At 42.7% G+C, this 16,363-nt stretch overlaps 1 protein-coding gene across 3 annotated transcripts in view; it reads left to right on the top strand.

Annotated features, from left to right (window-relative positions):
* Positions 1-16,363, top strand: part of LOC137546839 (uncharacterized protein C6orf132 homolog) — a 165,789-nt gene that overhangs the window by 140,806 nt on the left and 8,620 nt on the right. For all 3 annotated transcript variants that reach the window (XM_068269748.1, XM_068269750.1, XM_068269749.1), the window contains one exon: positions 535-3,823. In XM_068269748.1, coding sequence (XP_068125849.1) covers positions 535-3,823 — 3,289 coding nt within the window. The remainder of the gene's footprint in view (positions 1-534; positions 3,824-16,363) is intronic.

Genomic DNA, 16,363 nt, shown 5'->3' with positions numbered 1-16,363 from the left:
GTGTGCGCCCCAATTTTGTCCAAATTCTGTGTACGGGAAAATGGGTTTTTTTTTGTTTTGTTTTCTTTCCTCATGCTTTTATTTTTTACAATGTTCATTTGCAAATTGGTTAAATTTTTATGAGAAACAAGCATAGATGCTCTCCACATGAGACCATGGGTTACAGGTTTATCTCTTTAGAAGAGCCATCCTAGGCTTACTGAAATGCAATGCCTACTGTTCCTGTCATTTAATATTATGACTAGATGACACTTGGCCAATGGAATGGAGGAAGGGTAAGCTCAGTATATGGCTTGGATTGAAAGTTTATTCCATATACATTTGGACACCAGTTCTATGAGACAACTTGGATTGTCATGATGCAGAAAGAGGGCAGATACTTTGGGCATTGCTGGAAGAAGTGCACATAATTAAGCATATGGAACAAATATTCATAGCTTGTACATAGCTTGTACTAAGTTCTCAGCTACATGATAAATGCTAGTAAACCATGCATTGATTATTCACTAATTTTATTCTTGTATCTGGTTGTAGGTAATGGACCAAAATTTAATGGAAATTACAGACTGTATAGTTCTGTTGGGGATCTGCGTTTAATGAGTTATGAATATTCTGATGAGGAGATTCCTGCACCACCTTCTGTGCCACCTCCACCACCACCTACAATGATTACTGTTGCTCCATCACAAGAAAGTAATTATTCATCCACAATTTCATCTCCATCATCTCCTAGCCCTCCAGACTTTATACCACCTACGCCAAATTCTTCTGCGCCATCGGTACCTAATTTTCTGCCTTACACAGACGCTTCTGTTGCATCAACAGAGCAGCAATCCACTGATGTTACCAACTGGAAATCCGGAACAGATCTTAGTGCAGGACAAAAAGAGATGTCTATGAGTCTGCCCAACAGGTTTTCATTAAATCCTGCAGTTTTTCAGGATAGTCGTGGACAGACAATAACTGAGGCAGATCCTCAATCCACTCTGCCAAAGTCCTTCAAGGTTCCTCCTCCTGCCCCAATCAGAACCTCATCGATACAGCTCCAAGAATATCATGATATAAGCTATTCCAAAGCTTCTACCCAATCGCCAGTACGATCTAGTTTTAATCCCAATGCACAAGCCAAACTTTTTTCAGTGCAGGAGAACAAACTTCTTAATGATACAGCAAACAAGAGAAAATCCATGCTGATCATGGATGATCAACAAGATGTGTTCCAAAATATTGATCTTGCAGTTCAAAAACCTAGCAGTGTAGTAGATTTCCCATCTGGGACATTGGCCCAAAAATCATCTGCGGATATGAAAACTGCTGAATTAGAAGCTGTAAGCAGAACTCAAAACGGGTTGTTAAGTGACAGTAGACAGGGACCTGAGCCTGGTTTTGACAATGAACCAGAGAAGCAATCAAACAATATTAATACACCTGTCAATGGAATAACACTAGGAAAAAAGGAAAGATCAAGCCATTCTCTTAGCAGTACTGAACTGACTAAAATGCCATTGTTTAAAGATGATGTTATAGAAAATGGACATAAAAGTTTAAAGCCCAAAATTCTCTCAATGAAACCTATTTTAACAAATCTACCCATATCTACTATTAATGTACAGACTAAACAAAATTCCCTAACAAGGAAGGAGACAACTACTCTCCCTAAAGAGAGAGAAAAAATGCAGAATGATCTAAAACTTGAGCAAAAAGAAATTGCTGAAGTCATACAGGATGCACCCCCATCACCTCCCCCCATGTCCCCTCCACCACCACCTCCACTGATTATGCCACCAAAACCACCAACAATTCCACCACCACCTCCTCTACCATTTGCAGTAACACCACCGAAGACCTCACCATTGACCTCACCACCTGGTTCTCCTCTTGTGGCTTTAACCTCACCAGTACCTCAGGTTTCACCATTGCTTCCTTCAAAGCCTAAAATCTCAACCTCTTTAACCCCACCCATACCTCCATCTTTAAGTAAAACTGAGTCAAGTAAAGGTCCACAAGTGCCTTTACTAAAAGCACTACAAGAAAAACAGCAAACACTAAGACAAATACCTAAAAAGTCTGTAGAGATTAGATCTGCTCATGTATCTTCTGTGTCTATTGATGATGATAATGACCAAAAGGCCAGAGTTGGGAAAATAAAAGGAGAGTTAGAAGCTTTGTTCTCTCCAAAGAAAGATGAAAAAGTAGGGGAGTTGAAAAATGTTCGCCTAGGGTCAGAATCCAATAAAAAGAATATGGAAGCCAATAAAAAGAATGGAAATACTCAAAGTAAAGATGGAGAAAACACACTTGTGAACTCTTTAATGTTAAAAGTACCACTCATGTCTGTTAAACAGGATAAGGAAGAGCTTGATGGCGATTTCTCAGATTGGAATACTAAAAATAGCAAAGCAGATATTCAGATTCCTGAGCCAGACTATCAGCCTACAACACCCAACCAAAAAACTGAAAGGCTAGACTTTTCAAGTATGCATAGTGAAATTATAATGCCTATGGCTGAAATGTCCTCCAGACCTGTCCAGCCTTTGAAGGTTACAGATGTACCCAGCACACTAGATAATATACCAACATATAAGCCACACAGCGACAGAAAGGAATTCACAGAAAGCTGGACTTTAGATAAAATATCATTGAAAGTGCCAGAGCCAGTTGCATTTGAACATCAGAAACCAGATACTGACCACAGCAATGAAGAAACCACAGCTTCTGTGATATTGAATTCCACTGCAAATGAAAATGTAAATAAACATCTTGACACTGGGGAACAGGAAGAAATCAGTTCCCCTATGGCTTTGCTTATGGCTGCAAAAAGAAGAGCCCAAAAGGGAAACCGATCTGCGGCGTTAGAACGTAGCAATCTGCCCAAAATATCACTTTCAAGAGGTATTGTGAAAAGCACTTTTAGTTCTCAATGTAATGAGGAAAAGATTAACACCTCTACTTTCCCCAAGAAAGAGAATGCTGGGTATTTTAGTCAACAGGTTACCAATTTCATTGCTAACCCAAGCAATCCTTTGGATCCAGATTTATCGATATCAAGATGGACTGACAGAGAGTGTAAGTCATCTAGTTTAAACACTGTGGCACCTAATTCACAAAAATCTGATAAGGCAACCTTTATACATACTGGGAATGAAAGCTTTGGAAAAGTTTCCCCAGAGGATCGAAATGAAGACTTTCAGAATGACAAATTTGTTCAGTACAGCGATTCTACTAAAATGGCAAGCTTCATTGATGGACCTGCATTTAATATTTCAGCTGTTCCTTCACCTATACCAGCATCAAAGAGAGATGAGTTAATTGATTATGGAATCCTACCACCTCCAGCAGAATTCATGAACAGTCCTCCAACAGTGGATATTGTGTCACATGAGAGAGGATTATATAATACTAACCTGAAGTCTGGTTTAATGGCAGGTTATGGGCGGAATAATCAACCTTTGGTTTCCCAGACAAGCTCAAGTAGCAGCAGTGACTTTAACAAGTACAGAAGTGGTCCTTACAGCACAGAAGTTGGCAGAGATCAGCAGAAAGCTTCCCTCATTAAGAAACGCCTATATATGCCTGCCCCAGACAGCATGAGCAGCTATGGAAAAAGTACAAACACTCTGCGGACATCAGCTTACAATCATGTACATGTTCCATCTACTTCCAGTATTGTTTCAGAACAATGGCGTTCTACCAATCCTTCAAGATATTTGTCGCAAGGAAGGAGAGTGCCCTCTGAAAATCTCAACCGAATGGTATCGCCTATCACTGATCTTAAATACAAACCTCAAAATCCTGAATATTCAATTGGGAAAGAAACTGGCAGGTAAGAAAAACCTTTTGTTTCCTTGCCCTAGCGGAGATCCCTCCCTGGGATCTCTGGATTGTATTTGAATTGTTATAATCCCAGAGACAGTAATAGAAACTTTAATTCCAACTCTTTATCGCTCTGTAACGTATTTATTGCTGACTCCATTGTTGTCAGATTTCTGTAAGACAACTCCTACCAGTTGGTGGTATAAACACAATGCTCATTCATACACCTATTTGAAAAGTGGAGGAAATAAAAAACAGAATTCAGATTATGTTATAAACGCAGATAGATAGAGAGATAGATATAGTGAGATGGCTAGCTGGATGGCGAGATGGCTAGATAGAGAGATGGTTAGATGGCTAGATAGAGATATTATGTGTGTGTATATGTATGTTCATTAAGTTGAATTGAGAAAGGGAAAATGTCCGCACTCACCAACAAGTATCTTCCATACGCTTTATTACACATCCATAAGGCCTCTTCCACAGTGGGACATTGCGTTTCATGCGACGTTAGTCGCACAACGTGCCCCTAATGCAGCATATGTAGGGTATGAAATTGGACGTTAATTTGCTTTGCGTTGTCTCTTGGTGCGCCATTTTCGTCGCATACTGATGGAACAAAAACGGTGCATGCATTACATATTAAAAAAAAAAGGACTGAGCATGTGCAACACACATAACGCAGCAAATTTATTGCTAAATGCACAGCATGCAGCACTTTCTAAATATTGCTACACGTTACACACAACGCAACGTGTACGCTGTGAACGTTGCACAGACTTAGTATTGCTGTAGTCCACGTTAAAACATTTTCTAACATGCGACTTTAACATCGCACTGTGAAAGAGGCCTAAAACCGCAAAGAAAGGTTGACATGTTTTGGACGATTGTGTCCTTATTCACAATTGTCCGGATATGAATAAGGACACAATTGTACGAAACATGTCAGCCTTTCTTTGCTGTTTTATGGATGTCTAATAAAGCATATGGAAGCTACTTGTTGGTGAGTGCACACATTTTCCCTTTCTCCAGTGTTGCTGCTTTTAGTCCAGCACCTGAACCAGATGCGAAGAGTGCAGTGGTGTTTTTCCTGTACATTAAGTTGAATTGAGTAATGAACCATTAACTGTGAGTGTTGCCTCTTGCCCACCAGTTAACTGTTATTGTGGCTGAATACTGTCTCTGATGTCGCATACTGGTGAGCAATTTGTTTAAAAGAAACAATACTGTTTTCTATTGTTCCCTTTAGTGTTTGAAAATGTTACAAATATGCCGAATGCCACTAGACAGTCAAAGTGATGATCAGGAAATTGTGGAAAAAGTGGCAGATTTTAATTTAAAGCGGTGATAACATGGGAAAGTATGATCAGGCTAAAGCGTGGTAATGTTTTCACCTAATCTCTATTTAATTTACCAAATCTGGGAAAGAGAAAATGTCCTTGTCCAATAGGGATGTAATGCTTCTGGTGAACAATGATTTTATACATGGACCCATTAAAAAAAAAAAAATTGAAAGTGACAAAAGGTGCCCCCAGGGAGTACTTACCTCGGGACGGGAGAGGCCTCTGGATCCCAAAGAGGCTTCCCTCGCCCCCCCTCTGCTGAAAAGGTTGTTAAAGCTTATTGACAGTTTTTGAAGCTTGTTGGCAGCACCACCTACCTATTCTTTCTTCTGAAAAAGCTGGACCGGATAGTGTCTGCCCTACTGCGCAGGTGTGAGACAACTTTAGAATCCAGAGGCTTCCCCTCCCTGAAGAAAGTATTTCATTGTGGTCTCCACAAACCTCATAGGTTTGCTTTAGCTTCGAAATTTTGGAAACCTGTGCCAATGTTTGTTTGACCCTTATGAAGGAACTTGAGGAAGAGGAGAAAGAGATTAGTCACCGATTCTCTCTGCTCCTGTAGTGATGACTCATTACACGAAATATTGAACTTACTAGCCACGTTAAGCGCTTTAATCCAGCACTATTGATTGAGAGGGATGAAAAGATTTCGAGGGACAGACTAGCCTATAAATTAGGAACCACATATAAATGAGGGTTTAAACAACCTCAGTTTGGGGAAAAAACCTTGCCAACCAAGGAAACCAGAGCCACCTCCCTCCTCTAGTGCGGGAGAGGAATCAAAGGGGTCTGTGGCCAGCTAGTTCAATGTCCTTGAGTTCTACATCAACTCAGGGTAAGTTTAAGGCATACAATACCTGTTCTAGAATGTATATTCATGCGCCTGTAAAAGGACATAAAATTGTGAAGCTTAATAACCGCAAAAATAAAGATGTTCAACTGTACAATTCCCAGACGACACCCATATAGAAGGGGCGGAGGAAGGGTCGGCTGGATGGTGGACGTGGGGCCTGTGTCTCTGTGCCGTTGTCTTCCTCTTGCACTTTTTTAGAATAATGCCCCCAGGGCCAGTTAAATGTGCACCATCTGGTGGCGCCTGTTTGTCCGACTAAGGGCTGGTTCACACGGGCATCTGCTGAGCTTTTGCTTGGCATTGCGTTCAAACGCCAGCGTTTAAACGCCAGCGTTTAAAAGCTAGCTTTTGAAAGCTTTTGAAAAGCGTTCAAGGCTAGCAGTTCTGGTCTCTGCTATTGTTTCCTCGCGTTTACTGCCTCTGAAAGCAGCATGTTGCTTTTGAGACTAGACGCAACGCTGGGATCTACTGCCAGGCTTTCATGAAAGCCTGCAAAAGCCAGCTCTAAACGCTCCCATTCACTTGCATGGGATGGCAGTAGATCCCAAAAAACGCTGCGTCTGAAACGCTGCGTTAAATGCCACAAAAACGCCCGTCTGAACCAGCCCTTACAGGTAATCCTCTTGACGGTTGAGGTGATCCCCGAAGTTATGATAAGGGTCCTTGCACGTGGGCTGGGCTTCTGCCCCACCCACGGCATGGACATAATTGAAGTAATAAAAGATCTTCACCTCTTTGAGAGGAGGATCTTGTTGCACTCATTGTGTACACAAATGGATGACGGGCACCCCTGGGGCAGGCCAAAACTGGCTGAACATTCTTTGTCTGACTTAGATCGCCGGGATTTATGTGATTTATTTGATGATTCAGATGATGAGTTGCTGGAGGGAGACGAGGGAAATTTTCATGCCCTAAGTGCGGAGGCTGGGGCCCATTTAGGGGCCAACCATCCTCCCCGCCTGTCTCAGGTAAAAAGACATCGGTTTAATAACAAATTTTAGGAATATCATCCTCTTTCTCTTAACTCTAACCAACCTCTCTAGAAAGAGAATGAATGGAACTTTATATGCGCACTCGCCCTGCCAACCTCATGGAGGAAGAAATTCGGGCAATAGATGATTTGGTAGACAAACGAATTTGATCATTAAGCCTTCTGACAAAGGCAGGAATGTTGTGGTTGTCCAAACTGGCCTATAGGGATATGTGTGTGCAGATTTTGTCACAGCAGGACTGCTATAGGAGGGTCTCGGCATCGAGGGTGACACGCTGCCGGGGTGAACTTTATGCTATTTTGGATGAGGCACTGCACAGTGGTATTATCTCTGAGGTTTATGATTTTATGAAACTGTTGCGTCCGGTGACACCTACCTTTTACGCACTTCCTAAGTTGCATAAAAGACTGGAAAAGCCACCGGGACGCCCGATAGTGTCGGGCTGTGGCTGTTTAACTGAGAGGATTAGTATATACATTGATAAACACTTGCAGACCTATGTGCAGTCTCTTCCATCCTACATTAGAGCTTCTTCTCCTTTTTTTAAGGGTTATGGATGGGTTACAGGTTCCCCCTGGCGTTCTGCTTGTCACCCTTGATGTCGAGGCCCTGTACTTGTATATTCCACATGAGTTGGGTCTTTCTGCAGTTGGAACATTTTTCTTGGAGAGTTAGGTCTGGAGTTTGCAATACACAATAGATTCCTTTTGATGCTTTTGCAATTTTTGTTGACTAATAACATTTTTATTTTTGATGGGGACCACTACCTCCAGATGCAGGGAGCGGCGATAAAGACGGCCTCTGTCCCCGGCAAATATTCAGACGAGGATCTCTATGTACCTGTGCCGGATTCTAGTCTGGCACAGGTACATAAATGACATCTTCATCCTGTGGACTGGCAGTCAGATTGACCTGAATGAGTTTGTTAGATGCATCAATACAAACTGTCGTAATCTTAAATTCATGGTCAGTTGTCACCATCACGAAATCCCATTCCTAGATCTGTAGGTTAGTAAAACAGACAAACCGAGAGCCCCGGTATAGTGTGGTATGTATTGGAACAGGGAGGAATAATGACACGTAAGTATTATACTTACAAACATGGGTTACCACTTAGGCAACCACTGTACAGGCAGGTGGGGAGATTAGGCATGTCCCCACTCAGGACTAAGATGTCGCTCTCTGTAGATAGAGGAAGAGGGTGTACCACCCTTCCACCAGGGGTGGAAAACTTGATATATGGATGTACAGAGGTGCCAAAAGGATAAAATATGCTAAAAAGTTTAAAACATTCAGGTGGCGGTGGTGGACCAGCCACACCAAAACAGACACGATGCTGTCGCTTGAGGTTAACATTTATTACATACTCCTAGATAAAACTGCAACGCGTTTCATGGGCACAATCCCGCTTCATCAGGCATTAAACAACCGGAGTATCACACTGAAACATGACAGAGATGAAGAGCATATCAGAGTGCTGTGTGTACATAATTGTATATTATATATAAATGTCTGTGTGGTTGTAACATAATAGTATAGTATTGGGGGATATGGTCAAAAGGCCTGTATTATTTTAAAGCTATAATGGCCGAAAACCGAGAAAAAATGAATTTTTTCTATTTCTTTCTTAATCTTCCTGTTAAAATGGATTAAGAATAACATAATCCTTAGCAAAATGTACCACCCAAAGAAAGCCTAAATGGTGGTGGAAAAAAGATATAGATAATTTCAGTGTGATTAGTGATAAAGTTATTGGCGAATGAATGGGAGGTGAAAGTTGCTAGGATGCATAAGGTGAAACACTGTAGGCTGAAGTGGTTAAATTTCAAAGCTCCTCCTTTGTTCTTGTTAGGGGTCTACACCCCCCCCCCCCCCATCCCGACGCAAATACAAGGCATGCCCTTTGTACTCTTTTCAACATTTCACAATGGGAAACCACCTATCCAGGGGCCCTCTTAATCATCCTGGGGGATTTCAACAATGCAAACTTGGGAAAAGAATTGCCTCGATACAAGCAACATGTTTCTTGAACCACAGCACCCTTAACCACTGTTATATAGTCCACAAGAGCATGTACAAGGCTGCTCAAGGTGCTACCCTGGGGAACTCTAATCACTGCCTAATCCACCTGATTCCGACCTACAGAAGACACACAGGCTTCTTATGCCTGTTTTGTGGTTATTTTTCATGCTGTTAACACTGTCTATCTTATGTACAACTTCCATTGCCATGAGTACCAAAAACCATTCTGGGTATGTCATTCGGCGTACTTGGCGAATCATGATGATTCTGAATCACTCAGCAGCCACCACTATGCCAGCAGCAGCCAATCTTTAACCACTTTCCGACCGCCGCATGTACAAATGGCGGCCGGGAAGTGGATCCCGCAAGGACCGCTGCATGTACAATTGCCGGCAGTCCTTGTACGGGCATGGGCGGAGCGATCGCGTCATTCGTGACGCGATCCTCCTCCGGGGACTGGCTCCGCCCCCCTCGCGCTGTAACCCGCCGGCCGTTCGGAAGCGCCGGTGGGTTACTAGCACCCGGATCGCCGCATACAAAGTGTATAATACACTTTGTAATGTATACAAAGTGTATTATACAGGCTGCCTCCTGCCCTGGTGGTCCCAGTGTCCGAGGGACCACCAGGGCAGGCTGCAGCCACCCTAGTCTGCACCCAAGCACACTAATTCCCCCCCCCCTGCCCCCTGATCCCCCACAGCACCCCTCCGACCCCCCCCCCCCCAGACCACTGTTTGCACCCAATCACCCCTCTAATCACCCATCAATCACTTTCTGTCACTATCTGTAAACGCTATTTTTTTATGCCCTAAACTGCCCCCTGCTCCCTCCTGATCACCCCCCCCACCCCTCAGATTCTCCCCAGACCCCCCCCCCCCCCTGTGCACTGTATGCATCTATCCCCCTGATCACCTGTCAATCACCCCCTGTCACTGCCACCCATCAGTCAGCCCCTAACCTGCCCCTTGCGGGCAATCTGATCACCCACCCACACCAATAGATCGCCCGCAGATCCGACGTCCGATCACCTCCCAAGTGCAGTATTTACATCTGTTCTCTACCCTAAACACCCACTAATTACCCATCAATCACCCCCTGTCACTGCTACCCATCAGATTAGACCCCTATCTGCCCCTAGGGCACTCAATCACCCGTCCACACCCTCAGAACACCCTCAGACCCCAGCCCTGATCACCTCGCCAGTGCATTGCTTGCATCTATTCCCCCCTCTAAACCCACCTTGAGACACCCTGGAGAGGTGAGTTAAAGGGAACCTTATTAACCACTTGCCGACGTCAGCCCGCCGGCCAATCGGAAGCGCCGCCAGGTTGTTAACCCGATGATCACCGCATAGGAAGCGTATAATACGCTTTGTAATGTTTACAAAGTGTATTATACAGGCTGCCTGAGTACGGCGATACCACGTGTGACACTTTTTTGCAGCCTAGGTGCGCTAAGGGGCCCAACGTCCTATTCACAGGTCATTTTGAGGCATTTGTTTTCTAGACTACTTCTCACGGTTTAGGGCCCCTAAAATGCCAGGGCAGTATAGGAACCCCACAAATGACCCATTTTAGAAAGAAGACACCCCAAGGTATTCTGTTAGGAGTATGGTGAGTTCATAGAAGATTTTATTTTTTTGTCACAAGTTAGCGGAAAATGACACTTTGTGAAAAAAAAACAATTAAAATCAATTTCCGCTAACTTGTGACAAAAAATAAAATCTTCTATGAACTCATCATACTCCTAACAGAATACCTTGGGGTGTCTTCTTTCTAAAATGGGGTCATTAGTGGGGTTCCTATACTGCCCTGGCATTTTAGGGGCCCTAAACCGTGAGGAGTAGTCTTGAAACAAAAATGACCTGTGAAATCCTAAAGGTACTCATTGGACTTTGGGCCCCTTAGCGCAGTTAGGGTGCAAAAAAGTGCCACACATGTGGTATCGCCGTACTCAGGAGAAGTAGTATAATGTGTTTTGGGGTGTATTTTTACACATACCCATGCTGAGTGGGAGAAATATCTCTGTAAATGGACAATTGTGTGTAAAAAAAAAATAAAAAAAAAATTGTCATTTACAGAGAGATTTCTCCCACCCAGCATGGGTATGTGTAAAAATACACCCCAAAACCCAATATACTACTTCTACTGAGTACGGCAATATGTGGCACTTTTTTGCAGCCTAACTGCGCTAAGGAGCCCAAAGTCCAATGAGCACCTTTAGGCTTTACAGGGGTGCTTACAATTAGGCACCCCCGAAAATGCAAGGACAGTAAACACACCCCACAAATGACCCCATTTTGGAAAGTAGACACTTCAAGGTATTCAGAGAGGAGCATAGTGAGTCCGTGGAAGATTTCATTTTTTTTGTCGCAAGTTAGAAGAAATGGAAACTTTTTTTTTTCTTTTTCGTCACAAAGTGTCATTTTCCGCTAACTTGTGACAAAAAATAAAATCTTCTATGAACTCACCATGCCTCTCAGTGAATACTTTGGGATGTCTTCTTTCCAAAATGGGGTCATTTGGGGGGTATTTATACTATCCTGAAATTCTAGCCCCTCATGAAACATGACAGGTGGTCAGAAAAGTCATAGATGCTTCAAAATGGGAAAATTCACTTTTTGCACCATAGTTTGTAAACGCTATAACTTTTACCCAAACCAATCAATATAGGCTGAATGTTTTTTTTTTTTATTAAAAACATGTTTGTCCACATTTTTCGTGCTGCATGTATACATAAATTTTACTTTATTTGAAAAATGTCAGCACAGAAAGTTAAAAAAAATCATTTGCATGCATGTATTTTTTGATGAATATAATAAAAAGTAAAAATCGCAGCAGCAATCAAATAGCACCAAAAGAAAGCTTTATTAGTGACAAGAAAAGGAGGTAAAATTAATTTAGTTGGTAGGTTGTATGAGCGAGCAATAAACCATGAAAGCTGCAGTGGTCTGAATGGAAAAAAAGGGTCTGGTCCTTAAGGGGGGTAAAGCCTACAGTCCTCAAGTGGTTAACCACTTCCCACCAGCCCATTGTAAATCACCTCTGATCTCCATTATTGCAGGAAAGCTTTACTCCTTTTTCAAGTCTTATCATTGCTACCTACACATATATCCTCTTTCTTTCTTTCTGTCTGTGCTTAGTAGCAAAAAGGTCACTTGCAAAGAACAGGAATGGATATGCAGAGAGGCATTATCAGACTGATCTGTATATCAAATATTTCAAAAAAGGTGCCCATACATTAAACATCAATTTGTGGCATCAATATTCAGCCAATTGAATCATGATGATTAAATCTGACAGAGATCGATGCTGTAACATGGCCTCCCAATTGTCATTTGGTTTGATTTCTGGCTAAAAAATTTTTCAAAATGATCACTATAGCATGCTGAAAATGGCTTGGTTGGGTATGTGGCAATAACGGCATTTCGATTTCCCGATGACCCCCGTCTTCCCATGTGGCTAGGTCCTGTGGTACAAGTGCCCCTGGCGGCCATGGAGCAAGGCTTGTAAGATGAGGGACACTGGTATGAGTACACAATACATGAGACCTGGGGGGCCCGGCAGGGCTCACATTCACTGACCTCTCCCGGCAGTATGCGGCCATGCGCTTAAATTTGCGGGGAAGTTCATAATGTGGTACAGCTGCAATCAGTCCGTTCAAAAGATGGTGGCCCCTTGGCTGGGGAGCAGCACCCCCTAGGTAAGTAATTTTGCTCACCCTAACTCCCACCCCTCCCAATCACAGTTGTCTTTAACCTCCTGGGCAATATGCTAGACACTCTGTGTTAGGCAAGAAAAATTAGCTGAAAGTGGTATGCCTGACAGTGTTAGACATGCCTCCCAGGAGGTTTTCTATGGCACCCTTTCCCCCAGTACATGTTAACTAGCTATAGGCGCCACAGTATGTCCCCCCCCCCCCCCCTTCCCTGCAGTGATGTTGGGCAGACAACGCTGTTTCTCACCATGCATCTCTCCCGTGCTATCACCACCAGCTCCGTTTTTCTCTGTCCCATGTACCGTGAACAGAGAAGACTGGAGCGTGGGAGAGAGGCACGGTAACGATAACATCCACCCACTATCGCAGATGGAAGGAGAAGGGGGAGATGCTATACTGGGGCACCTATAGCTGGCTAAGCTGTACTGGGGCAACTATACCTAGCTAACCTGTACTGGGGCACCTATACCTGGCTATCTATACTGGGGGCATCTATACTCCCCATTGGCGTGCTGATGCCTCGTCATGTACCTCCGATAGTGACCCTTTTCCCCAGTGATCTGTGTTTATAACGCCAGGGACACGCAGTGTCATCAATATCTGGAGGCAAACAATTTTTTTGTATTGCATTCAATACAATAACCTGCAGAGGATTCCGAAGGCAGATGAGCACCGCATGGTAGGTGACACAGGACAGGTAATGTATAAATGTACACAGGGGGTGTTTACATTTATACACTGGGGGTCAGCCGCGGACTCTGGTTCCCGATGGATTTCAGCATGAAATCTCTTGGGAATTGGCAAACTGCAGTGTATGGACAGCCGTCTGATCGAATCTGATTCAAGAGGGATCTGAGAGAGATTTGTCTTTTGGTTGAATCTGCCCATCATCGCTATATGTATGGCTACCTTTACATTCATATTAGTGCAGGTTGAGCCACTGCAGCTCAGTAGTGTAAATTAGATATTTTGGGGAGTCATTTTGAAGATTTAGTTTTGATTTGATTTTGTTTCAAGCTTTGATTATACTCAAAATCTATACTAGACCTTTGTTTGACACATTTTTGTAAGTTACAGGAAAAAAGGTGATGAAAATTGATTGGATCATTTTGCACGTAAATCCAGCAGAAACAGAATGCCAGGGAGGTTAAGCTTAATGCTAGGTACACACTATGATATTTTCTGGCAGATTTACTGCCAGATTGAACATTTCCAACATGTCCCATCTGAGTTCTGATCGATTTTCTATTGATGTACGGAAAACGGATGGAAATCCATGGGTGTTTGATCGGAAATCAGATTGGACATTTTGGAAATAATCAGTCTGACAGTAAATCTGACAGAAAATCTCAGTGTGTACCTAGCATAAGTTTGTAGGGTTTGTAGTAGGTTAGGTAAATTTGTTTTCTTACAGATACAATTGTTTACCTTTTGTACCACTTTGCAAAAATGCATATTAGCCAAGATTTTTGTCTGATATTGTGATATTGATCTTACTGCTGCAACGGTTAACCTTCCACTGCCTGATTTGGTACAAAGCTATGCAAACATAGATTGTGCACTACTTGATGGCATTGATAGAGCAAAAACCTACATGTTCAATCAATATTTATTTTGAAATTTCAATCATAATATTTAGCAAAAATGCCCTACTTTTAATATAATTATCAAATCTAATGGAAATGATGTTTAATAGATTTGACATTAGATTTACCTATCGAGTCATGTAAGGGGGAGGCTAAGGTTTGGTATAGACCAAAGTGAAGGTTAGGATTAGTCTAGGTTACAGAGGTGAGAGGCAGGTGAAATTTAATGAAAGCGCGTCTCCTACAAAGTTATTGGAGGGACGTTAACCCGAGGTGAGAGTTATATGAAGGCTGCCGAATGTATTTCCTTGTAAGCAATACCAGTTGCCTTGGCTGCCCTGCCGATTCTCTGCCTCTAATACTTTCAACCGTAGACCCTGAACAAGCATGCAGCATAACAGGTGTTTCTGACGTTGTCAGAACTGACAAGATTAGGAGCATGCTTGTTTCTGGTGTAATTCAGACGCTACTGCAGCCAAATAGATCAGCAGGGCTGCCAGAAAACTAGTATTGTTTGAAAGGAATTCATTATGACAGCTTCTATATCACTCTCACCTTGGGTTCACTATAAAAATGAATCCCAATGCAGTGCACAAAGAATCTTAAAGGGGAACTGAAGTAAGAGATATACGGAGGCTGCCAGATTTATTTCCTTTTAATCAATACCAGTTTCCTGGCAGCCCTGCTGGTCTATTTCTCTGCAGTAGTATCTAAATAACACCAGAAACAAGCATGCAGCTCGTCTTATCTGACTTTAAAGTCTGAAACACCTGATCTGCTTCATGCTTGTTCAGGGGCTATGGCTAATAGTATTAGAGGCAGAGGATCAGCAGGGTTGCCAGGCAACTGGTATTGCTTAAAAGGAAATAAACATGGCAGGCTCCATATACCTCTCTCTTCAGTTCCCATTTAATATATAGATAAGAATTACATCTTTATGGATACATCCTCTGAGCCTCTCCCTGCGCAAAGATTTTCAGGTATTCTACACAACAAGCTTGCCACAAGGAGCGTGAGAGGAGTCGCGGGCAGTACTAACTAAACACTTGCCCTCAACTCAAAGATATCTGCCACCATGTGTTGAAGTGGAAATATGACCAGCATACCAGTTGCCGTTCTAATCCTTACTAAATAGGATCACTTTTTTGTGAAAAACTGTAAACATTTTAAATGCCCATGTACACATATAAGTATACCTGTCCCCGATGACAATACACTGTAAATTACTCTTCCTATTTAACAGTTACTGTAGGTATTTCTATTCTGGTAGCTCTAAACCTCTGACCCACCTGTTTGGAATTAGTCCATCTCCTCATAGGGGATTCCTTAATTTTCAAAAATGCTCTTTAAATGGCACTGACACATCTAACTGCCAGATTAATATGCACATACATGAGTGAGCAAACCAGCTGGCATCTTTAAAGTGTACCAGAGCTGAAAGGATATAATACCTGGGACTTCCTCCAGCCCCATGCGCACGGATCGCTCCAACGCTGCCATCCTCAGTCTTCTCTCTCTTCGGTACTGGATCCCGTAACTGCGCGGCCAGTCTGTGCAAAAGGAGTGCGCCCACCTGATATATGAGACCTGAGAGATATGTAAAGAGCCCACTTCCTCTTGCGCAGACTGGCCGCGACTGGAGGACCTGGTACTAAAGAGGGAGAAGACTGAGGATGGTGTTGTGGGAGCAATCCGTGCGCATGGCCACGTATGTATAAAACTTTTATATCAGTTCAGCTGTAGTTTCCTTTAAAGTGGATCCGAGATAAACTTTTACTCATTGCATAATTGTGTTCCTTTCGTATAGTTTATAGCAGGGCTGTGGAGTCGGAGCAATTTTGGGTACCTGAAGTCGGGGAAAATTGCTCAGACTCCTAATGAAATTAAACTGTAATTAAAATAGAGATTTCTCAGATAGTAGTCATAAATTTATATATACAGTAGTAGCTCTGCTTATTCCACAAAAATAAACCAATCAAATAGTTACTTGTGCTACTTCAATAAAACAGCCCATATATTTTTTGTCAGATATACATA

The sequence above is a fragment of the Hyperolius riggenbachi genome, chromosome 2 (assembly GCF_040937935.1).
Source record: "Hyperolius riggenbachi isolate aHypRig1 chromosome 2, aHypRig1.pri, whole genome shotgun sequence".
NCBI lineage: Eukaryota > Metazoa > Chordata > Amphibia > Anura > Hyperoliidae > Hyperolius > Hyperolius riggenbachi.
This window is presented reverse-complemented; position numbering and strand designations above follow the sequence as displayed.